General features: G+C 39.0%; 1 protein-coding gene across 1 annotated transcript in view; it reads right to left on the reverse strand.

Moving 5' to 3' along the window:
• Window positions 1-7,674: 7,674 nt before the first annotated feature.
• naalad2 (N-acetylated alpha-linked acidic dipeptidase 2) overlaps window positions 7,675-27,869 on the reverse strand; it is a 71,241-nt gene continuing 51,046 nt past the window's right edge. Inside the window, exons 14-20 of the mRNA XM_039744161.1 lie at window positions 25,870-25,937; window positions 25,620-25,711; window positions 19,964-20,054; window positions 17,273-17,537; window positions 15,107-15,188; window positions 12,035-12,127; window positions 7,675-8,336 (exon numbers count right to left, since the gene is read on the reverse strand). Coding sequence (XP_039600095.1) covers window positions 8,147-8,336; window positions 12,035-12,127; window positions 15,107-15,188; window positions 17,273-17,537; window positions 19,964-20,054; window positions 25,620-25,711; window positions 25,870-25,937 — 881 coding nt within the window. The 3' untranslated portion in view covers window positions 7,675-8,146. The remainder of the gene's footprint in view (window positions 8,337-12,034; window positions 12,128-15,106; window positions 15,189-17,272; window positions 17,538-19,963; window positions 20,055-25,619; window positions 25,712-25,869; window positions 25,938-27,869) is intronic.

Consider the following 27,869-nt stretch of genomic DNA (forward strand, 5'->3'; position numbering starts at 1 on the left):
CTAAAATGGTCTTAAGTGTGGAGCAGTCTTAAAACATACAACAAATGAGACTGGTGCTTGATGACTTTGTTCATAGTTACCTAACCCTGATAGATATGAGATTGGTGTAATTGTGATGGATGTGCGTGGTGTACAGTTTTAAGCTGAATTACCCCAAATGTTTTGCAGATTGAAGAAGAGTATATATTGAAAATGGTTGAATTTTATTTGTATGTCCATCTTTCCCAGATCCCCAAAGACCAGCAACTACTGAGTTAGCAAGGTGGAATCTAGCAATAGGTGAAATGCATAAAATAAATGTCCATAGTACAATAAAATTCATTTTTAAAACTTAAAATACAGTGATCCCTCGCTATATTGCGCTTCGACTTTCGCGGCTTCACTTCATCGCAGATTTTAAATGTAAGCCTATCTAAATATATATCACGGATTTTTCACTGGTTCGTGGATTTCTGCGGACGGTGGGTCTTTTAATTTATGGTACATGCTTCCTCAGTTTGTTTGCCCAGTTGATTTCATACAAGGGACGCTATTGGTGGATGGCTGAGAAGCTACCCAATCAGAGCACGTATTACGTATTAAATAAAACTCCTCAATGATATACGATATGCTTCCTGCGCGGTGCTTTGCACACTTCAAAAGCTCAAACAGCCCGTATTGATTTTTGATTGTTTGCTTTTCTCTGTCTCTCTCACTTTCTCTGACATTCTCTGCTCCTGACGGAGGGGGTGTGAGCAGAGGGGCTGTTTGCTTAGAAGATACGGATGCTCCTCTTACAAAATGCTGAAAAGACTACCTTTACATTGATCCCTTCATTGCGGGCGGCTTTATTGCGGTGCTTCGTATACTTAAAAGCCCAACAGCCCTATTGATTTTTGTTGTTGTTTTGTTATTGATGTTTACTTTTCTCTCTCTCTCTCTCTGACATTCTCTGCTCCTGACGCCGCACTCCTTTGAAGAGGAAGATATGTTTTCATTCTTTTAATTGTGAGAAAGAACTGCCATCTCTGTCTTGTCATGGAGCACAGTTTAAACTTTTGACTAAAGGGTGTTATTTCATGTCTAGAGGGCTCTAATAATGTTAAAAAACACATTTAGAAGGTCGTAAACAGGTTTTCTATGCTCTAACTGCAAAAATATTAGATTTATAAATAAAGATTCCTACTCGGAAATTCATTTATCTGTCTGGAGCGAATTAACCGCGATAAACAAGGTTTACTGTATACCTGTGCGGAGAATATTTATAAACAGTGTGGGAGAGTTTCTAAGGGCTTAAAATATATAAAAATAACCATGCAATCATATGTTTTCTACTTCACGAATTTTCACCTATCGCGGGGAGTTCTGGAACACAACCCCCGCGATCGAGGAGGGTTTACTGTATATAGGAAAATTATTACAATGAAAAATGTTCTGTATATCATCTTAGCTTTCTCATTCATTTACATTCTGTCCTTAAAGTTAAATTGCTTTAATATATTATTACTAGGGGGCTTTGACCCCTGCTCTCATTGCTCGCCAGCAACTTCACGTCTCTGTCACTCGCATAAGTGGATTTCACTTTCACCAAACAAGAAACTTTTAATTCTCGCGGATAGGCCTCTTCATTGAGAAGGAACACTACATTTCCCTGATGGCAACACAAATTAGACGGTCTACATATCTCCAAATTAAAGTTTAAAGCCAAACAATATCTACATACTTCTGTCATATCACTTATGTCGATATATTCAATCTCTTTTTACTTGTACCTTTTCATCAATATCGCATTGAATTATTATTCTGTGTTTGGAATTACATCGTGACAACACAATGTATAATTGCCCGTGAGTGAGTATCGTTTCTCTCTACAAGAAATGTGTCTGACAGTAGCATTCACACAATGAAAAATGTTTGAATTTTGTTTGTTTTCCAAGTTTCTTTGCATAAGCTCTTGTCCTGGTGGCTTTAAATATTCTCTTAAAAGGTTTCACTTTCACCAAACAACAAATCTGTTAATTCTCGCAGATACGCCTCTTCATTTGGAAGAAACACTACTTTTTTTTTCCCCTGTTTGCAACACGAATTGATTTGGACAATCTACAAATCTCCGACTTAAAATTTAAATCCGAACAATATATTTGATCTCTTTTTGCTGTTCCGTTATTTCACCAAGTAATAATTTCCATTTGTTTGTGCTAATGCGATCTTTATTATCCCTCTTTTGAGACTTTCTAATTTTTGTACTTCCATTATCTCTAACCTGCTCTGCATGTGAACCGTGCCAACGTTTTTGAATTCTTTACGACGAGTTTGAGCTTTTGACAAGAAGCATTTCCACATTGGAATCATACCTCGCACAAAAGAGCTGTCCGAAGAGCTACGATGGAGAATTGTTAATCTACATAAGGCTGGAAAGGGTTACAAAGTCATCTGAAAGATTTTAGATATTCATCAGTCTACTGTTAGGCAAGTTGTCTATAAATAGAGACAATTTGGTATTGTGGCTACTCTGCCTAGAAGTGGGCGCCCTGCCAAGATGACCCCAAGAGCACAACGCAAAGTCAGCAGTGAGGTAAAGAAGAACCCCAAAGTGACAGCAAAGGTCTTGAAGAAGTCATTAGAACTGGCTAACTTCTCTGTTCATGAGTCAACTATACGCAAAACATTGAACAAGAAAGGACATCAAGAAGAAAAAAAAGAACATTGCTGAACACCTGAAGTTTGCGAAAGAGCACTTGGACACTCCACAACGGTGCTAGGAAAATGTTTTGTGGAGTGATGAAACCAAAATTGAATTATTTGGGAGGAACAAGCAGAACTTCATTTGGAGTAAAAAGCTCAGAAGAGGCTGGGTGATACAACAGGACAATGACCCGAAACTTCACAGCAAATCCACAGCACAATGGACAATGACCAGAAGAACAAACTCCACAATGGCTTCAGAAGAAGTGGCCACCAGATCTCAGTCCTATTGAGATGCTGTGGAATGACTTGAAGAGAGCCATACACAGAAGACAACAAAAGGATATGGAAAAATTAAGGCAGTTCTGCAGGGAAGAATGGGCTCAAATTGATCTGCAGTTGCAGGAAGTGCCTGGTTGAGGTCATTGCTGCCAAAAAGAGGGTCAACCAGTTATTAAATCTCAAGGTTCACTTACTTTTCCCATTACCACTGTGAACTTTGAATGACATGAAAGAGTAGAATTTTTTTGTGTGTTATTGGCTTACACTCGTGTATATCAGTATCTGTGACTTGGTATGAAGATCAGATCACTTTTTATGACCAATTCATGCAGTAAACCATATCATTTCACAGGGTTCACATACTTTTTACTTTGACTGTAAAGAAGAATTTGAACAACATTTCTTTTCCTTGGCTAACCAAGCATGTAGTACTTGGATTCTTTACATGGTCTCAAAGCACATAGATAAACAGTGATGTAAAAAAGCACAATAAGTACAGCGTATGAATTTTTCTTAAAATATGTGAATTTATCGAGATTTGATCTTCATTTAACCATAAGTGATTATACGTAATGCCATTAAAGTAATATAACAGACATCATGCCACATTTACAGTGGTGTGAAAAACTATTTGCCCCCTTCCTGATTTCTTATTCTTTTGTATGTTTGTCACACAAAATGTTTCTGATCATCAAACACATTTAACCATTAGTCAAATATAACACAAGTAAACACAAAATGCAGTTTTTAAATGATGGTTTTATTATTTAGGGAGAAAAAATCCAAACCTACATGGCCCTGTGAAAAAGTAATTGCCCCTTGTTAAAAATAACCTAACTGTGGTGTATCACACCTGAGCTCAATTTCCGTAGCCACCCCCAGGCCTGATTACTGCCACACCTGTTTCAATCAAGAAATCACTTAAATAGGAGCTGCTTGACACAGAGAAGTAGACCAAAAGCACCTCAAAAGCTAGACACCATGCCAAGATCCAAAGAAATTCAGGAACAAATGAGAACAGAAGTAATTGAGATCTATCAGTCTGGTAAAGGTTATAAAGCCATTTCTAAAGCTTTGGGACTCCAGCGAACCACAGTGAGAGCCATTATCCACAAATGGCAAAAACATGGAACAGTGGTGAACCTTCCCAGGAGTGGCCGGCCGACCAAAATTTCCCCAAGAGCGCAGAGACGACTCATCTGAGAGGTCACAAAAGACCCCAGGACAACGTCTAAAGAACTGCAGGCCTCACTTGCCTCAATTAAGGTCAGTGTTCACGACTCCACCATAAGAAAGAGACTGGGCAAAAACAGCCTGCATGGCAGATTTCCAAGACGCAAACCACTGTTAAGCAAAAAGAACATTAGGGCTCGTCTCAATTTTGCTAAGAAACATCTCAATGATTGCCAAGACTTTTGGGAAAATACCTTGTGGACTGATGAGACAAAAGCTGAACTTTTTGGAAGGCAAATGTCCCGTTACATCTGGTGTAAAAGGAACACAGCATTTCAGAAAAAGAACATCATACCAACAGTAAAATGTGGTGGTGGTGGTAGTGTGATGGTCTGGGGTTGTTTTGTTGCTTCAGGACCTGGAATGCTTGCTGTGATAGATGGAACCATGAATTCTACTGTCTACCAAAAAATCCTGAAGGAGAATGTCCGGCCATCTGTTCGTCAACTCAAGCTGAAGCGATCTTGGGTGCTGCAACAGGACAATGACCCAAAACACACCAGCAAATCCACCTCTGAATGGCTGAAGAAAAACAAAATGAAGACTTTGGAGTGGCCTAGTCAAAGTCCTGACCTGAATCCAATTGAGATGCTATGGCATGACCTTAAAAAGGCGGTTCATGCTAGAAAACCCACAAATAAAGCTGAATTACAACAATTCTGCAAAGATGAGTGGGCCAAAATTCCTCCAGAGCGCTGTAAAAGACTCATTGCAAGTTATCACAAACGCTTGATTGCAGTTATTGCTGCTAAGGGTGGCCCAACCAGTTATTAGGTTCAGGGGCAATTACTTTTTCACACAGGGCCATATAGGTTTGGATTTTTTCTCCCTAAATAATAAAACCATCATTTAAAAACTGCATTTTGTGTTTACTTGTGTTATATTTGACTAATGGTTAAATGTGTTTGATGATCAGAAACATTGTGTGACAAACATGCAAAAGAATAAGAAATCAGGAAGGGGGCAAATAGTTTTTCACACCACTGTACATTTTGTAGTCCATTGTATAATTTAAATAAACATAAATGCCAATTGTGCATCTGAAAGTTCCGATAGTACCTATAATGATTAGAACATTATTAGAGAGGCCCTTGTAGAAACCTGTTTTATTTAAACCTCATCCTTTATCAGTTTGGTTTGCTTTTTGATGTTAAAGCTTGTGTTCTGACCATGCCTAGAATTAAAAGGGCTCTCCAAGTCTTTCAGAAAACAGGTTTTGGACACCTGCGAGTCTTGATTGTACCAGAGGGTGCTTGATGATAATGAGAGACTGTCAGAAGACTGAAGTTCAACCCAAAATGAATCTTGCAACATGTCAGTGACCCTAAACATACCACGAAGTCTACCAAGGAATGGCTGAAAAGAAAGAATTGGAGGGTTCTAGAATGTCAAGTCAAAAACTGGACCTGAATCCAATTGAGATGCTGTGCAATGATGGCAACAATGGACTCCCAATTGATGTCAGGGACTTGATGGGGCAGTATCAGCTGTTATACCCAAGGCGTGTGCTTAGTTTTTCATAGATTGAAATGACTCATCTGTTCTTTTTTGTTGAATACATTATTGCAAAGTAAAATTTTCATTTTCTTTCAATTGATATCACATTTAACTAAAGATAAATGAAGATCAAATCTTTTTATATGTTTTTTCACAAGACACTTTAATATGGAGGGCAGTAGTACTGTACTAGGGTGTTGTACCATGTTAGCCATCATGAATGTAGAGAAAAAACAAACAAAATGACACCTTTTATTGGCTAACTAAAAAGATTACAATATGCAGCTTTTGAGGCCACTCAGGCCCCTTCTTCAGGCAAGATGTAAATTACGTTTTGCTTGGCTTTTCTCTATATGGAGGGCAGGTAATACCATACCATATTTTAGATCTTTGAAGGAGAAATAAGCAATTTAGAAGGAAGTTTACTTTAACAATATATTCTCTATACTATAGCGATTCTTTGCAGAGTGATCTTTTTTATTACATAATCATTTTGCATTGTACATGAATAAAATCAGTTGATTGTAACTTTTTTAGAATTTGTTTAAGTGGACACTTTGAGAAAGAAAAGGTTTTAGAATGGTATTCACTTTAAAAATATATAATTCTCATAGCTAAAGACCATCACCTACAATTGATGGTTTTCATCATGTTGCAGAACTTACATTTAATTATATCTTTTCCTTTTCTTATTACCTTTACTCCTAGATATCAGAACTACTTTGAGACAGTTAACAAAAGCTGGTTCAGTTTAGTTTGCTGGTGCATTATACTGTAGTTTATAGGGTTAAAAAATGGTCTTCAACTAATTAATTTAGAACCCAAAGATCCTTTGAAATTGGTCTAGTGGATTTAGTAGGAGTGTCAGATGAATGTGGCTCCATAATGAAGAGTACCATGTAGTCAGTATCCAATGAAACTTTGTTCCATTCTTCTCATATGATCCACTTTATTTCAGACTGCTTTGAAGACAGATACTTGGGGGTTTAATAGCAACTGTAAAAAGCATTGTCACTAATGGACTGTTCCTTGTGTGGCAATCTAATAGGCAACATTTGATCTCCTCTCACCTTGTGAAACTGCTTTTTCTGGTGAGAGTTGTGGTGGCAGACAAGCAGGTCAGCCCAGACTTCCCTGTGCCCAGCTACAGATTCTACCAATTCTTGAGGAATTCCCAGGGACTCTCAAGCCATCCCAGATATACAATCTCTTCAGCATGTCCTGAATCTCCTGCAGGGTCAGTGTGAGCTCCCCAGGGAATGTTGGGGGGATTGCTGTATTCTTGTAACATGTCCAGCCCACCTCAACTGACTGCTCTTAATCCAGAACACCAATCACTGAACTTCTGTCTGTCATGGAGTGTCAGTCCCACCACCCGGCAAAGAAACTTAATTTCTGCCACTTGAATTTGCAGTTCAATTCTTTAGACCACAACTGAGGACAGAGCTGTAGACTGAACAGCAAGCCGAGAGTTCAGATATTAAAAAGATACGTATTATATCAAAAATAGGTGAAGGTTTGACAATAAATACATACCTTTACCAAAACCAGTTTAATCTTGCGTTATTACAGAAGAGATTACTTTCTTTATTCTTGTGACTGAAATTTTGCCTGGGATGAGATTGGTTTGTTAGGCGCACACTCCATAAGAACTTTATTTTATTTTGTAAAGACAGTTACTGTTTCGACGCCTAAACATTAAAGTAAAGTAAAATGTTACCTTTCCTAGCTTCCTTACACAATTTTCTCTTGTTTTTTTTAATAATTACTTTTTATTTTTAGAATACCTTGTCCTACCCATGTCTGTATGTCTTGCTCTACCGCAGTTACTAGAGAGGAATATATTGGTTAGAGCAATGGCTGCAGTTCTTAAAGAGCACATTTTCTGGGATCATGCAGCCCCTGCTGGATACTGTAACTAGAAGAAGTACTCGTGCTACGAAATGGTCTGGAAATGAGGAGTCATCCTTGCAAGGAAGAAATCAAATAACACATCTGTTTAAGGCAGAATTTCTATTCATTGCTGTAATACTTGATATTATTGGTTTTGTACAGATTTTGATCATTTTTATGTATTATGATTTGAATAAAATACATTATTGTGAGTAACTGCCAAATTCAACTTACAAAATATAATACAACTGGCATGCTTCATGAAAGATACTGCTTTCGTTGACAGTTCAAAGTATAAATAAATTAATACGCTTTAATACTGTGAAAAAATGGAAATGCTGGTTTTACGTTAGTGGGCAATTTTAAGCTGAATACAGCAGCAGTTTTATTTATTTTTTTTTTAAAGTATCACTTATAAATTATAATTATCAAACAAAAAACATTTATAAAAAAATCCTTTTCATGTACTTGTCCAGACTCCTGTGAATTGTTGATTTTTATCACGTCTTTGGAGGGTTCTTTTTGCTTAATATAAAAACTTGGTGTTGCACTGTTAAAACAATCCACAACTGTTCCTTTATGCAACTTCAGTGAGTGTCATAGCAGCCGCTTGAACGGTGTAGGCCGCAATGGAGATCTGCCTCTTGACTTCATCCCAAGCTTTGACCGGGCTCTCTGCACTTTCAATGTCAAACATAGCATCATAGATTCCAGGAAAAGACTCTCCAGCATACTTGTTATGGCTGCTTGGGGCAAAAATAATGTGCCTGCAAACAAAAGAAAGAATGTAAGGAAAAGAAATACTTAAATTTCCACCTACTGTTATCAATATGCAAATGTAACCTCCTTTAAGAGATTCCTATATATAACGGAAAAACTGTGCACCATAGTGGTGCAGGTGCTGAGCTCGCAACAGGAAGGCTGGTGTTCAAGTTTTGGGAGCTCCCTGGGTGAAATTTACATGCTGTCCCTGTGCTTGTCTGGGTTTCTTCTGGGTGCTCTGGTTTCCTCCCACAGTCCAAAGACATGAAGGTTGATGCTAAACTGGCCTGTGATGTTCAGCTATGTGTATGTGTGTTCACCCTGCACTGGGCTGGTGAACAATGGTTGCTGAGATAGGCTCCAGCTTCCCCACAACCTTCCTTTGGATAAGCAGGTTTAGAAAATGGATGGATGGAAAGATATATAATCACTACATTTTTACGATATTGTAGAATTCTGCCAATTTGTCATTTGTTAAGAGTAAATCTGTAATCACTACACCTTTTGCTACAGCCTAAATATCACCAGTACCTGTTGGCATGTTACTGATAGCTTCATGGATGAAAAATTTAGAAAGCTTCCAAAGGCAAATTAACACCACATTATCTAAGCAGGGCTTGCTCCAAATTTAGGTTTGCAGATTTGCACCATGGTAACTGCTGGTCGTACTCTGCAAACTTGTGACATCTGGATTACAATGTCCCTTAGAAGCAGATACTCTTCAGCTTTATCTAAATGAGAACTCCTGGCCTCAGCTACACAGATGCTGCTTTTCTAGTCAAAAGTCACACTTTTTCTGGTGTCTGCTCAGTCCCCCCCTTACTGTGCCTCCAACATAAAAACTAGGATCCTAGGTGGGGTCCCCATCCTGTGCAGTGATCTACTAAATTGGCATTCAAATCATGGCTCATGCCCTCACTTCATTACCATGGTGTGACCTGCAGTACCTCAAAGTGTTGCTGTCTCTTTAATCAAGTTGTTCCTTTTGACCTTGGAACAACATCTCAGAGTGGACAAGAGACAGATCATCATCAGCATCACTAATCAGAGACCCAGTGTCAGACACACATAATAAACTGAGCAAAGTCCGGGTAAGTTTATTTTAGTATCATTTATTTTTACATACAGTAATTTTGTCCACCCTCCACTGCTTGTGTTTGCATCTAGTAAAGGATGACTGTGTTACTCAATAATATACATGATGTGAAATTAGGTCAGACTCTTGACCTGCAAAATGCTGCAACATATGTCAATGCAGATTCATAACTGAATTAAAAGAATCTTTTTTTGAGCATCATATTTGTGGGTTCACTATTTTCCATTCACTGTTATCTTGCCTTATATTTGGTTTTATTCTTGTGACCCTGACCTGGATTTTAGAGGATGGATAGTGTTTTAAAATGTGCATTTGTAATTGATTGTCTTTCAAGGCTAGTTAAGAGTGTGCGTGTATAAACATCTTTTTCCTTGCAGTAACATATATTTAACATTACAAAAGCATCAAGTAGCTCTGTTTTAATTTAAAATTCTCCCAGGTTGCTCAGCTATTCTAGATTCTGCCTCACAATTCACATCCCTCAAGCAAACCATGAAAAAAAGATGCAACTGCTGTCAATCACAGGTTGTATGAGGAAACAAACCAGTTGGTAACAGGGTGCTTACAAAAAATTTGTTATACAAGTAGTGTTATTCCTGCTCGGCATTTGCCAGAGGCACCACCACCAGTGTCCATTAAGTCAGCTGCTGGGTTGTGCTGGGTGCCACTGTTCATTGATGTTTCTCCTCCTACCCAGTACATCTCCAGATGGGGAGTTCTCCCCGCCACTCCCTACAGTTGGCCTTACTGTTGGGTTAAGCCCCAAAAACTATCTTTCCTCCACAGCCACAACCAGTAGCTGGCCTTCTATAAATTGGTACCAATCATAGCCATAAGCCCACAGGAGACAGATTACCCACAAAGCACCCATATCCGACCTCTACTGGATAGATAGAAGTCACCCAGCCCGCCTCTTGGCACTCTGCTGCTAACTCAGAGTACTTGAGGCACTTGTTTTCATGTGCTACTGGTGGTCCCTCCTCCCAGGGGATGATAAGTTCGATGATGAAGACCTTCCTGGCAGCTGTAGACCAGATTACAGCATCAGGTCTTAATGATGTTTGAGTGAGTTCTGATGGAAAAACCAGCTGCTTATCAAAGTCCTCCCTTAAGTTCCATGCTCTCCCGGGGGTCAGCACTGACTGTGACTTTCCTGTTGCTGGTTTAGGTAGAGTCTCACCTTGGCCGATGGAGTTATGAAGTGTTATTTGCACTGCCCTGCACCTTTCTATCTTGGCCAACTTTCTCAACACCTGGTTATGGCGCCCAACCTGTTTGCCTGACAACTCTTATGTATAAATATATGTGTGTGTGTGAGGAAAGCATTGACTTTATTCACTTTTGTAGACATTACAATGCAATTACACATACATGCATGTGGAACAGCCACACACGTGAGATCACAGGTTATATTCATCTCATTTGTACACAAACAGTTGGTGGGTGATGTGGACAATGTAAATACGACATGTTGATATATATTTTATTTGGTAATTTGTTTCCAAGCTTCAGGTTTAAGAATGCTTCCACTGTAGCTGTTTAACATCATTAAACAAAATTAATAATATTGTGAATTAAAGGTACTATTAATCTTAAAAAAACTCTTATCCATACATCCATTATCCAACCTGCTATATCCTAATTACAGGGTCATGGGGGACTCTTGGAGCCAATCCCAGCCAACATGGGGCACAAGGCAGGAAACAAACCCCAGGCAAGGCGCCACACACACACACACTAGGGACAATTTTGAATCACCAATGCACCTAACCTGCATGTCTTTGGACTGTGAGAGGAAACTGGAGCACCAGGAGGAAACCCACAAAGACACGGGGAGGACATGCAAACGCCACGCAGGGAGGACCCGGGAAGTGAACAAAGGTCTCCTTACTGCGAGGCAGCAGCCCGAAAAAAAAGAAAGGAAGAAAAAAAAAAAAAACTCTTATAGGCTACAAATATGGAAGATTGATAATTTTACATTAAAACAGCATTCCCATTTTGGTTAATTATCCGACCTTTTGTACAAATCAACAGCGATAGCCAAAGGCGCATAATGTATGGCATTTACAGTATGGGGTAAAAACATTTATTGGTAATATATCTCCATTATTAATGTCTCAAAAACCCACTACCATAACAAATTTTTCATTCTGTATATAAATAAAAAAAATAAAAAAAAAATCAATATTTGCTGTGGTTTTCTACAACTTTTCCTTATCAGCTTGGGTATGGATCACTGCATCGCTAAATAATCATTTGGGTGCTACATTTGTATTACAAATTACAGCTGCAGGTTTTCGATTTTTGTAATTGTAGATTTTTTAACTGGCTTGGTAAAACTGCAGCTTGGCTTAGTGGATGGGGGACCAAACAACATTTATACTACTAATCAATGCTAAACATTCCTGATAAATACTTAATTTTAGTTTTGTATAGTACTTAGTATTCAATATATAGGCTTCAATTTACTTGACAGAATGGTTTAATTCATTATTCATTCATTCAGTCTTCAACAAAAAAAGTCATCATGGTAATAGCATGAACTTGTTTAGTCTAATAAACATTTGAATATTAAACAAAAAAAGGTGTTAATAAAAGAATCCTTACCTATAGAAAGGTCGCCCCGGTAATCCTAAAGGATCTATAAAAGCTCTTTCTAAATTCTTCAGCTGATCATTCACAATTCTTAGTTGTAGTGAGCTAGAAAATATTGCAAAATTGATTAATCCATTTTATAGAGTAAAATCATCTTGGTGGAAAAACGACAAACTTAAATAAAATTATTTCATTGCACTTTCATCATTGTCTCTATAATCCTTGAAAATTGAAATTAAAAATATTTGTTTGTATATGCTGTCAGAACTTAGGACAAACTTATTTTTCCTTCATATTTAAAGTAAAGGTCTTCTGGTACATCCCTGTGACTGATAGCTTTTTGTATTTATATATATATATATATATATATATATATATATATATATATATATATATATATATATATATATATTTATTTATTTATCTCACAGTTTTATTCAAAGTAAATAGCAAATTCAAAAAATGTTTCTATAACTGGAATATGAGCAGATTAATTGACTTGTTCTGGGCAACACGATAATTAAATGATGTGTACTGAATTTGTAAACCTATTGCCTTACGGTTCAGTGCCTTAGCCACTAGGCCATGTTACTTGCCTAATTTGAGTTCAGTTTCTACTATTAATTAAACTTTTGGTTTAAACACATACTGTAGCTTGCCTATGTCTACTCTACTGTAAAGTCATTGTTCTGGGCAGTCAAGTAAAAACCTGTGTGACTTATACAAATAGTTTAGCTTAGTTTTGCTTCACTCCCTTAGGATTTCCCTCTCTTCCTTCTGTTGAGCTAAAGGTTAAATATTATCTTAAAGCTGCTGCTGGGATGATGAGCTCAAAGACAAGGAACAAAACTGTCATCAAGTAAGTGGTTTTTAAATGGAGTAAAAAATAATAAAGGGACTGAAACTCCATTTACAGATGCTACCCAGGGCATTCCCAGTTTACCCATCCCAACACTTCATTTGAGCTAGCACATACCAGGGCAACCTGGCAATTATGATATGATTGTTCCAAGTAATTGGGTGAAGCTTCTCAATAGTGGATGAAAGGTCTGCAACCATCCTTATTCTGTCTAATACAGGAGTTCCCAATATTTTTCACCCTGTTTTCCCCCATGGCAACTTTTAAAAAGTAAATTTATCTTGTTTTGTTCAGCAATTTGAGTTTATACTTCTATCATAATGAAGCAATCAACAAAGGGGGAAATTTTAAGATACCGTGTTTAACATTTTTAAGTTCAAATAACAATGGCACTAATAATAGCACATACTAATGCTCTTCCACAAAACAGACGTACTTCAAATTTTCTCAGATTTTTTGAGCAAATTTACCTCCAGAGTAAGTGAAATTTACCTCTATCTGGGAACTCTTGGTCTAAAAGAAATGATGGTGCTGAACAATCACCAAGCATTTCTTGCAGTCTATTTATTTTACTTGTTTATTTAGAAATTACTTTGCGTGGTACTCTCAAATCACAAAGTAACACCTAAGTCTTAAACAATAGCGTGAATGGGAAGCTAAAAAGAAACTTAGCCAGGTTTGAACTAGCAAGCTTCTGAATACACAGGCCACTGTAATTTACTATTTTAAAAACCTGCAGGAAATTTCAGTTTCCACCAGACAAGCACCCTGCTCCCCATAGCTTCACTGCTGTTGAGAAATGTTGCTCCCTGTTGGCTCAACAATTTCCTTCATACCTTAGATAGTGAATCACTTGCTTATTTGAAAATCTATTCATTTTACTGTACATTTTGAAAATAGTTCAAATGTTCTATGACTGGTTCATTCGCAAATATTACAGTCTGCATAAATACGTCATCATGATGCTTTGCATGCTTTACCCGAACAGTTTTGTTGCTTTATTCAGACATACTGTATGTCAACCTAAGAAATTAATCAGAATCCTACTAGTTGCTGACTTTGGAAACTGCAAGGGAGATTTTTTTAAGATTCTTCAACTGGCATTGTTCACACTTGCAGTTCATCTGGGAGTTTACTGCCTTGGCTTTGATTTATGATGTATCTACATATAAAAAAATCTATTTAAGCATCTTACATTAAACTTTAATTTTTTGATCCGGATCACATAATTTCATGGGGTTGATGTAGGGCTCTACTCCTGTCCTGATTTTTACAGAATAATTTTGCCCTCTTCTCAGTTATAACTGGTGTGTCTATTTGTAATAAGTTTATATGTTTAATATGTCACTGTGCTGTAAACAAAAAAATATTTTATAAATCTGCTTCTTCTCCCATGTATAGCTAACACAAGGCCATATTTAGCACACAGGGGCTCATCATTTAGAACTGCTAGGCAAGCATTAGAAGACAAGAAAGGGACAACTATGAAAATGGGCATTGTACTATTTCTGTGGGACAGAGTCAGCATGACATTGGATCTTCTTTTCCTTGTTTGGAATGGTATGATTTAACTAAGTAAGGGCCTGCACATGAAGAAAGATTATAAAGCCTTGGAACATTGCCCGGCACCCCTTTGAGGCCAACGGACGGATGGGAGATACTGTCATCCGATCCTGAAGATCCTTCTATTGCAGCAACGATAATCGCACACTGTATACATTCAGATCCCACTTCGAAGAAAAGTCTTGCTATGGCTTCCTTGTCTGTAATGCTGCGTAAATCGTCATTAAAGAAAGCTAAGTTATTTTCTCTTATGTGATTTCTTACCGCTGTTTCACTATGGGAGGGATATCGCCTCTTTATAATATATCTATTTAGGTTGAGGTTACTTAAAACGCCGCAATTAAAAAAGAACTTATTCCAACCAGGGAGCTAGCGTCCCCTATAGGAAAACACTATTAAACTGGTGTCCTTAATGAATTAACAACTGGGGCACTTTCTGCATTGATATGGCAATCACATGTGCATAGCCGTGCTAATTCACAATAATGCTACAGTGCTATACTCTGGTAATAGGGGGGATTCAATAAGTGCTCCTCTGTTGTCTGAGAACTGAAATCTTAGTCTGCTATTATGCAGTATATAATATACAGTACATAGAATAATGTACAGCACAGGCATTGTTTCGCACTGAACTTTACCCTACTGCTTGATAATTAACTTACTTCTTCATGTCTATACTTTTCAGTCGCTCATGAAAGTCTGTTGCTGCCTTTGTGAAGTTTTCCACTCCAGAAAAAAGAGCATCTGCAGTAGTTAGAAGAAGCAATACAAGAAATACATTATATATTAAGTAATTGTTCAGGGAGTCTTGATTTACCTTTAAGTGCATGCACTTACTAGCATGAGCTCAAATCAGTTTGTATAAATAAAAATAATAATCATCTAAAGGACAACATTATAACATTTTGATACATATCCTGATTTTATGAATGTACTTAAGAGTTTTATGGGCTTATCATGAGCAAGGCAGAAAGCAAATGTTGGTTGGGTCACCAGTCCATTGCACTAACTCTTAATCTGCCAGTTTAATGTGTTGCCAGTCAATGTCACAAGAGAGGCAAATGGAGCTCCTTGAAGAAGCACATCTAGACAGTGTACAAGCCAGGATTTCTGAGGGACAGCAATGCTGACCACTGCATCAGACTTCTGATATTTTATTTGCTTGATTAAAATAATATTTCAGGTTTTCCCTTCCTGGAATCTACTATTGGGATGGACTGGATTTTTGTGGTTTTCTGAAAATACTACAGCACTCTCTATTGTGCTTTTCCAAACATAGTATACATATCAAATTCTGGTTTACTTCTACCACTTTTTAACCAACTGAATCTCCATATCATACACAATGCAGCTTTAATTTTCTTTTAATTACGCAGACACAATATTAACTTAAGCAAAATGCTTCAGCCAGGGTGCTCTCTAAAGCAAGAAAAAGTTAACATGCCACCTTCTCCTACCACAGGCACTGGTTCCGTGTAATTTAGATTAATTTTAATTTTAACTGCTTAGTTTAAATTTCTGTAATTTGAGACTTAAATAAAATTATCTCATAGTCAACAGAGGCAATAAGAAGGCTTTACGTAACGTCAGGACTTTAGTATGCTCAATAATTCTATCAGTCTATCTTTTTTTCCACCCACTTAACTCAGTTCACGTTCGTGGGTGCAGATGGCTATTCCAGAAGCATCAGGTACGAGGCAGCTAAAGCCCTGGAAAGAGTGTCAGCACAGTGAAGGAAGCACTCACACACACACACACACACACACCCATACCAGCCCAATTTAGATTTGCCAGATCGCCTGACCTGTACATTTTTGGGATGTGGGATGAAAACAGATGTACATGGAGAAAGCTCACAGGAACATAGAGCAATGCTAATCACTGTATCAAAAAGGTGTCCCTCAGTAATTTCAATAATCATATTTATGATAATTGAAATAAGACTAAGCAGAATTATTAGAGTAAAATAAGCAAAATGACCATTTTTCCCAAATCTAGAAATTATTTTCTACCTATTAAGACTGTCACTTTATATCAGTGTTTCCCAAACTCAGTCCTGGTGGACCCCTGTGGCTGCAAGTTTTTGTTCTAACCAGCTTCTGTTTTTAATTGTACTCCTGGGCTAATTAAGTGAGCTGATATTTCCCAAGTTCTGTGTTTAGGGAACAATATAGAAATTAGAAAACTAAGTTTGCTAAAATAAAAAATAAAATATTAAAATGTACCAAGCAGTTATATAGGAATAATGTATTTTTTTCTTTTTAACAGTATTTTCATCTTGACTTTCATTCTACTTTTCTAGATCTTCTAATTGTTTAATTAATCCAATTTTTACTAATTAGTGGGTCTGACTCTAAAGTAGTTGCAGCCTTTGATTATTCAGTGTTGTTTGCCTGGGTGTCTGATCTGCTCGTTTTAAATTGTCATTAATAAGATACAATGAAGGGGGAAAACTGTACAAAGAAAGGGCAAAGTATAATGAAATCAACAAAAGAGAGTTAAGCATGATATCAAAAGCAGAAATATTTCTAAATATCTTATAAATGTAAAAATCATGCTGCTAAGCTTTTCTGAATGTCGAATAAAAATACCAGTTAATTAAATGAGATCAGTGCTATCAGGTGTTGTCACTGATTAGGAATCTGGTTGGAACAAAAACCTGCAGCCACAGGGGGTCCCCAGGACCGAGTCTGGGAAACACTGCTTTATATAGAAGGCAAATATTTTCTTGCTTTAGTGGCTAATTTAGATAAGCATTTTAAATAAAAACTTGAAACAGTTAAAAACCTGAGCCATAGAAGTGTTATTGTTGAAGTGTTAAAACTGACCAAAAGAAACCCTGTAAAGGTCAAGTTGAGCTTGGTGAACCTTTGCCAGACGGTATATGCTATCTGCATAGTCCTTCAAAGCCAATGCATACTCTTTACAGTCAAAAGGCAGAAGTGGGGAGTCTGCCAGCTCAAAGATAAGACCTCCTCGGACTTGTGCAACCGCTAGCATTTGAGTAAAGCGGGGGTCATAGAATTTCTCCACCAGCTCAAAAGTCTCATAGACGCTGTGGTAGACTGGGTAGTTGCTGTACTTGTCGGTTTTCTGTAAATAAAATGACAGACGTGATATTACTTAGATAATGTGTAAGTTAAGTAAAAGACAAAAATAAAGATCAAGCCCGCTACTGCTTCTCTTGTAATACAGAACACCAATGTTAACTATGCTTCAAATGCAAGCCACAACAGGATACATAAATATTATAACAAAAATGTAACATCTATTCACCTTACAGTCTCAGAGGCCAGAACCTATAACTTGGTATCCTAGTTGGACATAACTAAAAATGCAGTAACAATGTTTTCTAGTATCCTCAAAAGTTGGTATTCTTAAACTTCCAACATCAAAGATATGTTTAATCTCACACTGCTTAAACCCCAACTGAACTGGCAACTATTTTTTCTCTGTGTAGAGTTTCCCCTTTGTTTAGGTAATTCTTCTCCTAGTATTTGTTGATCATTGAAAAGTTAAAATTGCACAGTGTAAGTAGGCATAGGAATATATTCTAGTGTTTAGACAGCTCCCACAACCCTGACTAGAAACAATCATGTCTAGGAAGGAATATATTTTTTATTTGCATGATACCATTCTGTGCCAGTACATGATAGAAGCATCATAAGTCAGTGGAAACGACTGTGTTGATGAAATTTGGAAAAGAACAGTTGTGTTGTTGAATAGTTCACATTGTTAAAACACATAAAAAGGTTGATCTTCACTTTGGAATTCTGGTGAATTCCATAATCAATCCCAATAGCAAAGCATACTTTTATCACTCTTACAATAAAGTGTTTTTGAGAACCTCATAAATGTATATAAATGTATGTTTTACAGAGTTATTTTCAAAGTACAAGATAAAAATGTGTTTAAATTAGCAAAGAACAGGGTTTAACAGTTACACTTGCGGCTGCAAAGCTCTGTGATTGTGTTTTTGTGTTCATCTGGGTTTAATCTGAGGAAGTATGCTGTTTGGCCTCTAAATTGTCACATGTGCGCTTGGGAGTCAACTTTGAGGCTCATCTAATGGTAAATTCCGCGAGTTGAGGGTTGGCGCTGTTGCATAATGCTTCTCCACCGCTCTCCTTTGCAGATCTGACGAATGGCAGCTCCAGTGACGTCACTTCTTGGTCACAGTTCCATGGACCCACATCTTCCAGTCTGGTTTCATCTTCAGGGGATCCACCACCATCTTGAGCCAGTCTAAACTAATGACTCTCACCTGAAAAGTTGTCTCACTTGTTTTTGCGATTTTGTTGTTTTCCTTTTTCAAAATATACGGGGTTCACCTTCAAAGTGCCCTAACACTTTATCTTTCTCCTGTGTTTTTTGTTATAGTGTGTGATCATTGGTATCCATGAGCTTGCACCCTATGTGGTCCTACTGACACTGAAATCCTTAAGATTATAAAAACTTGTGTGAGTGTTGCTGGCAGATGGATTTTGACACGTGTCTGATGTTGCCAGGATGAGCTCTGACTACCTTTACATTTACATTGAGTTAAGTGGGATTAAAAATTAAGCTCCACTTTAATATGAATAACTTCATGTTAACTGCACTGTGAAAAGTGCAATGTGAGAGGAACCTATATGGTCTGTGCTGGCAAGTGACTGAATTATTAGTTTAATTTCAAAATCTAATATGTATATTTCAAAAGATCACAAAGAATTTAGGTGACTGTAACTGTTTAGAAATCAATGAAAACCAAAGTTTGTGCAGCCGTCTCAATCATGCACAATAAGGACAGAAGATGATAGATACATTTAATACAGAGAGGTGCTAATACAACACTGACATCTTTAGAGTAACACTCATATATATACCTTACAGTCTCAGAGGCCAGAATCTATACCTGCGGCATTGGGCACATGGCAGGAATCAACACTAGATAGAGGAGCCAATGAAAGCAATATACTAAAGGAAATAAAACAGTGTTCATTTTATGCAGCGCTTTCTGTAATAAGTACCATCCCAAAGCATGTTAGAAGTCTAGAACCCTATTGCTTTGTAGAAACTGGATTAATAGAATTTTTTTCATGAGTTGGCACACTGTGTGATTAAGTAATGTAAACATAAAAGGATACAAATTTTTCCAAAATGAAAATTAAGGGAGGATCTTCGTAGACTGTAAAATGCTCAAATAAAGCAACATGCATTGTGTTACCTTCAGTTTTGGTCATCACACTGCATAAAAACTAATTATATGATATAAGCACCTAAGTATATACTTTGAGAAAACAATATGTTATAGATCAGCAGGTTTGGAAAAATCAAGATAAATTTATGCTAAGTGTTAAGAATCCCTGAAGATTTTGGTAAAGCAAACCCAGCAGATTTGTTCAAGGCCAGAGAAATATTTTTGTGGAGGTGACATATGAGAAGTATTTAGGTACTAACCTAAGAAGCTATTTATTTTTCTTGTGTTGTTTTGATATTCTTTGAAGTTAGACTTATAATGCAGATACTTTATATCTTACCCTGTTTTTTGTGTATCTTGCTCTCGCAGATGCTATTCCAAGCCGCTGAAAGTAAGCTTCAAAGTCTGAGCCAGAGCCAAGTTTACTTATCCTGAATCAAAAGTACACAAAATTAATATCAATTACAGGGGGATGAGAAATATGCATCTTAATTGTTAATAACAAAACTTTATGTTAAAACTACTATAGTAAGAGGTCTTTACTCTATTTAAATTGAAAGAAATTTGTAAAGCTGGCAAGAATTTCTTTTTAAGTCAAAACGTTTAGGATGAAACTATAGTCAGGTCTTTACAAAAAAAACTGCACCAGATCTATAGCATGCTTTAAAAAGTTTAATGATCAATTTCTCTTATTTAATATATATATATATATATATATATTGTCGAGGATGCCAGGGGCCACGACCTGGCCGGGATGCCTTGGAGGACCGGAAGTGGGCGTGCGCCCATCTGGGATCACGTGGGGGCCACCTTCCTGGCTGCTTTGGGGGCCACGGGTTCAGGGGCCCCACCCTGTAGGGGCCCGTGGTCACCACCAGGGCCCCAATGCCTTGGAACCCTGGACCCCAGTACTTCCGCCACACCAGGAAGTGCTGGGGGGAAGAGAAGCAGGGACACCCGGAGAGCTTCCGGGAGAACAGCTGGCACTTCCGCCACACTGGGGCGTGTCAGCGGAAGATTGTCGGGGAGCACCTGGAGCTCATCCGGGTGCGGAGAAAAGGGACCGCCTCCCTCCAGTCGGCAGCAAGAGTCGGGTGGAAGAGGACGGAGCTCGGAGGAAAGGAGTGGAGGCGGTCAGAAGGACTGAGCAAGGCATTGTTGTGCGGCCAGGACTGTAAGGGTTGGTTGGTGCTGCGGCACTGGGTTAGTGCACTTTACTTGTGTTTTGAACTTGTAAATAAACGTATGTGGAGAAAGAAGATGTCTGTTTACCGGTCTGTGTCCGGGCTGTACCCCACAATGGCATCCCAGATGGGACTTCCTGCCTGAGATAAGGCAGGGACCCCAAAAAAATAATTTTGTGGGCAGTCCGGAACAGCAGGTTAGCCCACACACGCGGCGTGGAAGCGGCGCACGCACGACCCTGCGGGAGCGATTCACCTCACGGACCGCCATCGGTCCACCAATGGACTATATTCCCCTGGTGCGGGGTGACGAAAAAAGACGTCGCCGAACTGCAGCGGGCTCCTGCAGGCCCGCTGTCGCGGAGGACATTCTGGATGGCAGCGCGACGAGGACGGCGCCCCAGAGAGACGTAATCCGGGAGGTGAGTGCCCTGCCCCATGGCGAACTGCCCTGTGGGGGCACACTTACTTTTTGTTTTGCAGGCAGGGACTGCCCTGATCCGCGTCAGTGGCAACAGCGTGCCAATCCTCGGGCTGTCTTCGACGCAGAGGCAGCAGCGCGAGGGGCTGCGAAGATGGAGTCGCTGCAGCTCGACAGGCCGCAGCAGCTAGGAAGCTGCTTGGAGCGACGTCACCGCACCAAGAGAATCAGAGCCAAAATGGCCGAGGACCGGAAGTCTCGCTCTTAGGCGGACATGGGATTGGTTGGTGTGTCTGGCGTGCCGGCCGATGATTGGATGGAGGCGGGCCTCAAGAATGTCAATCCCTTGCTGAAGAAGGACCTGATGGGGCCGGAGGAAGGGCCCCGCAGGGGTTGGCCGGCAGATCTGCCTGACGGGAAGGTAGGGCTGCCGTCGGTTAACCCTTTGTGCTTGCCGGCGGCTCTGCGTGAGCTGGAGGAATGCCTGCAGCCCGCAGAGTCGCTTTTGCAGGTGATTCGCGTCATCCGTAAAGGATTAATGGAGCTGGAGGTGAAGGCGATCGTGTCCGTGAAGACGCTGCGACAGTGGGCGGATCGGCGCGGTGCTGGAAACTTCAGCTGGGAAGACGCGGCGGGGAAGGTAAGTGAAGCCGTCCCGGTAAAGAATAAGGGGGAATCTGCCAAACTTGGCTGTGAAACTAACAATCAGCATCGAGTACGCAGTTCTCCAACAACAGACGCGGCAGGGAGTGTTGTGCGCGAGGTGAGGAGGGAGACATCGCAGCGGCTGGCAGGACAAGGGCTGATGAGTGTCCTGGGTCCTAGCGCCCTACGCTCCGAACCCGCGGCAGCCTCCCATCGCTCTGTAGGGACGCAGATGGGATCGGATTAATGGGAGCGCTTGCCATGCTCAGACCCAGATTGTCACGGCGTCCCAGAGGAAAAGGAGGAATCAAGGGAAGAATGCCAGTTCCTCCGATACGGGAGGACGTGAGGCAGGCGGCTCACATCCGGTTGTTGGCCGCCCTCTGCAGGGGCAGAGGGAACCCGTGAAGTCAGCGGGGAGGAAAAGACTGCAGGCGGTCCCGTCTGTTATATCGACAGGAGGGACACGGAACCCACGGAGGGGGTGCCAAACAGGCAAGTGCCGGTCGGAGGGGGGAGCGCTGCCAGTGCATGGCGCAGGGGGACACCAGGGAAGGGTGTCCAGGCAGCGGCTCTGCCCCCGTCTTTCTGTTTGTTGCAGGACCGGACCCTGGACGTGCAATAGGACCCTCTACGTTGGGAACCTGCCCTCATGCGACGGCCCGTCTGATGGGAGGACTCTCCGCTGGCGAGGGGGTGCCGCCACGGCTGGCGGAGGCTGCGAAGTGGAGAGTGACTTCGACCAAAGGGGCGCAAAAACCTCGGAGGGGGTGCCGAACGAGTGGGCGCCGGGGTGCCGGTAAGAGGGGGAAGCGCAACCTGTGCGAGGCACAGGGGGACACCAACTAGTGGTGTCCAGGTGGCGTCTCCGTCCCTATCCCTGTTGGGAGAACAGAGCCGGACCTCGACGACCCAGGAGTAGGACCCGCTTCGGGGATATGCTGCCCTCGCGGGACGGGCCACTCCTCCCGAGTGGTCTTCGCTGGCTGTGGGGCAGTGTCGAGGATGCCAGGGGCCACGACCCAGCCAGGACGCCTTGAAGGACCGGAAGTGGGCGTGCGCCCATCTGGGATCACGTGGGGGCAGCCTTCCTGGTTGCTTTGGGGGCCACGGGTTCAGGGCATGGAAGCCCAACCCTGTACGGGCCCGTGGTCACCCCAGGAGGCGCCCCAATGCCTTGGGAACCCTGGTGCTGGGGGGAAGAGAAGCAGGGACACCTGGGGCGTGTCAGCGGAAGATTGTCGGGGAGCACCTGGAGCTCATCCGGGTGCGGATAAAAGGGACCGCCTCCCTTCAGTCGGCAGCAAGAGTCGGGTGGAAGAGGACGGAGCTCGGAGGAGAGGAGTGCAGGCGGTTAGAAGGACTGAGCAAGGCATTGTTGTGCGGCCAGGACTGTAAGGGTTGATTGGTGCTGCGGCACTGGATTAGTGCACTTTACTTGTGTTTGGAACTTGTAAATAAACGTGTGTGGAGAAAGACCATGTCTACCTGTCTGTGTCCGGGCTGTACCCCAATATATATATATATACAATATATATATATATATATATATATATATATATATATATATATATATATAACATAGCATTTGAATTTTGGTCTTAACATTGAAACAAGCTCATGGGCCAGAGCCCTTTACCTAACTGATGCCAAAGCCACTGTATGGGGTGGTGTGTGTTTTACACTTAACATTCCACAGCCTGAGGATGTGTTGACATGCCTTGAAAGTTAAATGTGTTGAAAATACCACTAGCAACCACAGACTTATGTTTTGGCTAAAGCATTCACCATATGTCCTTCAGTTAAGTATATAGTTTTTTTAGTGTTTATTCCCAGGACTCAAATGGTATGCAATTATGGATATTCATCTTCATAGCTTACAAACTTAGTTTGGATTTTTTATTAGCAGGTTGGAAAATACAGAAGATGGAAGCAATGTCACAAGAGAAAAGATCTAAACAACTGGTCAGAAAGCAGCCAAAGTCACAGCTGTTAAAACTCTAGCAAAGTCTGGCACACACAAAATAATTCTAAACTAATTTTAATCTTTTCAATCTTGGACCTAAACTCTGCAATTGTTTTCTGTAAGGATCCAAGTTTTTCAGTAATTCTGGCCACCTGAACCATAAAATCTAATATCACCAGTGGGAAATACAAAGTTCTGGCTAGTAAAAGAAAAAAAGCTGTTTTCAGGAACAAAGCTCAAAGACAAAGCAATCAGATGTTTTATCAGGAGAGTAATCATAGCTGTACAGTAAATCATGTCACATCAACTTCTGCAAAGTACATGGACATTTGCTGGGTCAGGACATGACAAGCATTACAAGGGCAAGAAATTCAAGAGGATTCATTATTTTGACATGTATTAGAAGTAATGGACAACTTCTATAAGACTTCAGGATTTAGGTGTAACTAAGTAAGAGTAAGTTATTAATTGTTTACATTAACACAAGTAAAATTAAACAAGAAATGAAGTTATGAAATAAAATTAATGCTTTAGTGTTATAAGTTATATGAGCAAATGTGACAACGGCACAACAATGTTTATAATCAAAGACTTGTGTACCTGAAATATACCTGTGAAATATGTCTGAATGAAAAATAACTATTATACCTTAAAATATCCTAGTATTTTACACTTAATATTTAGTTCAAAATAAATCGGTTTATTTGTTAAGTTATTGTTACTTGTTTGACTGAGTAACATGACATTTTGATGTTCTGTTTTTTGAAAATAAAATCAAATTACAAAACAAAAAGATATGCAAAAGTAAATGCAACTGCAATTGCAGTCATTTCTATTATTGTATTTTATTCTGATCAGGCCCTAAATCAAAAGTGTATTCAGAATTTAGTATGACTATAATATACAAAGAGTGATATTGGTACTTGTGATACATGACATAAATAGATACTTATTCATATAAACATTGGAAAATTACAAAAATAACTTATAACAGACACAAAAGACTCAAAAAGTTCCCTAATATTTTTGCATTACCAATCTGTTATGCAAAATTCATTGTAAAATCTTCATGTTCATAAAATATTGTAAGCTTTACAACCATAATTTTCAAATAAACAGCTTGTCTAAATTTAATGTATTTCTATTTTCAGTTCTATTTATTTTTATATTCAAATGCCACTGAAAAAAGAATACTGTATAAAGGTTGAAGTTCTATATTAACCAGAAACTAGCTGATCACTTGAAGATGGCATACAATTTGGTGACAAATTAAAAGAAAGATTTTACTACTGTCAGCGGAGGAATGCTGTTTATATTAACATACTTAATCAATTCAGATAAATAAAGATGGTAAAATAAGGATTATTACATAAAAAATTAAATAGGAATAAATAAATAAATAAAATATTTAATAATATAATAGGTAGCGCTACTGCCTCACAGTTAGGAGACCCAGGTTCGCTTCCCGGGTCCTCCCTGCATGGAGTTTGCATGTTCTCCCTGTGTCTGTGTGGGTTTCCTCCGGGTACTCCAGTTTCCTCCCACAGTCCAAAGACATGTTGGTTAGATGCACTGGTGATTCTAAATTGTCCCTAGTGTGTGCTTGGTATGTGAGTGTGTGTGTGCACCCTGCCCAGGGTTTGTTTCCTGCCTTGCACCTTATGTTGGCTGGGACTGGCTCCCGCAGACCCCCCGTGACCCTGTAGTTAGGATATAGCGGGTTGGATAATGGATGGATGTATTTTTTTTTCAATCAACATAAAAGTTCTACTATTCATACCTTGGTGCATCCCGGTTCTCTGTCCAGTTGTCTTTTTTGTGCCAACTTTCATACAATGGCATGCTTTCAAAACCTTCATCTGGGCTGGGAATCTAGTAAATACAACATTCAAAGCCTCATTCAAAGCAATGCTGATTGTTAAAGGAAAATACCATACATATTTATAAAACATCAGCAAATGTATTTTATGCTGATCATTCTTTTTTTAGAAAGATGTACTTTTTCTTTAAATAAAAGAAACAAAGGATACCTGTTTTGCCAGGTTATAAACCAGAGTGTTCAGTGATGGCGTACAATCCACTCTCAATGTGTAGTTACCTAATAAAGACAGTAACGCATTTTAAAAATAAATATTTATGAAGGCATTTTACTATATATCAATTTTTTTAAGTAATAAGCAACGACAATATACGTAATAAAATGCTGTAACATTTTCACATTAGAAAATTATGGAATTATACAATATGAATATTGTTATATTTAATGAATGTTTGACAAACATGAAAAAAATGGCCATGATGAACTTGGGCTGAAAGGAATATCCTATTATATTCAGAAGTTTACATTATACTTATTAGACAAGCTAGTGGCATGGTGGCACAATGGCTTTAACTCCTCAAAGCTCCTAGCGACTGAAATTCAGCTCTAGCATGTTCACAGTATGTGAAAAGTTTGTATTATCTTCTCCTTTATGTATAGGTTTTGTTCCTAAAGCTGTGTGTAAACTGCCATGGTAGGAGTGAGTATAACCTCTGATGGACTGGACCACGTGCTGCAGTTGATGTTCCCAGGATAGACTCTGGCTCCCAGCAACCCTAACATTTCATTGGATGAGTTTAATAAAAGACTCATGAATAGCTAATTTAAGTAACCAAAAGAATGATAAGATAAACTATTTCTCAAGTCTCACTTGGACACCAGCGACAAAATCAAATACAGCTCTACACAAGAACAGTAAATACATTTAAAAGCAAAAATGAACTTTTTGTATCTGGTTTTCTCTGTAGAAGAACTTTTAATCACACTTGTATGATCCATTTAACCTTCCATTTTATAATCCTACTGATTCTGATTTAAGATTGTAGGTTCCATAAACTTATACTTGAGAATTCTGTTACAAATAAGTGACCTATCCTTTATTTGACACAGGAACACATTGAAGATGTGGAAAGAAAACAAGGTGTTGTATATACAGAAAATCTAAACACATGTTGAAAGTAAGGACCCTAACAATAAAGACTAAAAAAGAATTTGAATCTAGGGCCCCATACTGTAGCTGTGAAGCTTTAGAAATTCATCATGGAGCCCCATGCAGCCCATAGTAATTCTCTTAATAATAATAATAATAATAATAATAGTATATTAAACATTAATTGTGTGTTTATCTATCTTCACAGTTGACTACAATTGTAACTACAAATCATGTCACTGAAACTAAAATATAAAATTCAAAAAGCCAGAAACAAACATACATAAAAGTAAGAAGTTGTTTCATTATATTATTATTGAATTAATAACTTTCCTAAAGTAAAATAACGATATGGTATTATCACAGAAAATCTAATAATTAAATGTATAAAAAAGAAAATCTGTGGGTGTGGTCATTTATTCTATATAAGAACTTACTTTACATATCCTCATGTATGGAAGTAGGTTTAGTTGATCATACTGCAGTTACTAGCTGAGGTTTTACATGGCATGCAAGGATGATTGCCAAAAAGAATTATATATAATGTACTGCATATACAATATTTACAGGCAAAACAAAATTTTAATTTTATCTTCATAATAATATTTGCTCAGTTAAAATGTAAGTGCAGTTTGAAGAATTATTGCAGAATGCATTAGAAACAACTAAATCAATCAAAATGTCAATAATAGAGTCAATAGCAATGTGTAGTAATTTCTCTTTTGACACCTATTGGGATGTTGCTATCCTAAAAAGACCATCTTTACGTATTTAAGAAGTAAACCTACAAACAGAATTGGGGTCTCATTTAAATACAAGATAGTAAATGTATGCTGTGTACTTGGTTAAAAAACATAAAGGTAAATCAGCATGTGATTTTACTGATAGAAATTTTAGTTGGAGATGTAGACCTTTGCTGTCACTTTCCGGATTTAAACTGGCACTCTTCTACTATACTTTCTGGTGTTTTTTTCCCTACAACTGACAAAGCAGTGATGTAATTTATATACAAATCATTCAGCATTAGCATTAACATATTTAGATCTGGCTGTCTCCTAGAG

This window comes from Polypterus senegalus, chromosome 2 (genome assembly GCF_016835505.1).
Source record: "Polypterus senegalus isolate Bchr_013 chromosome 2, ASM1683550v1, whole genome shotgun sequence".
NCBI lineage: Eukaryota > Metazoa > Chordata > Cladistia > Polypteriformes > Polypteridae > Polypterus > Polypterus senegalus.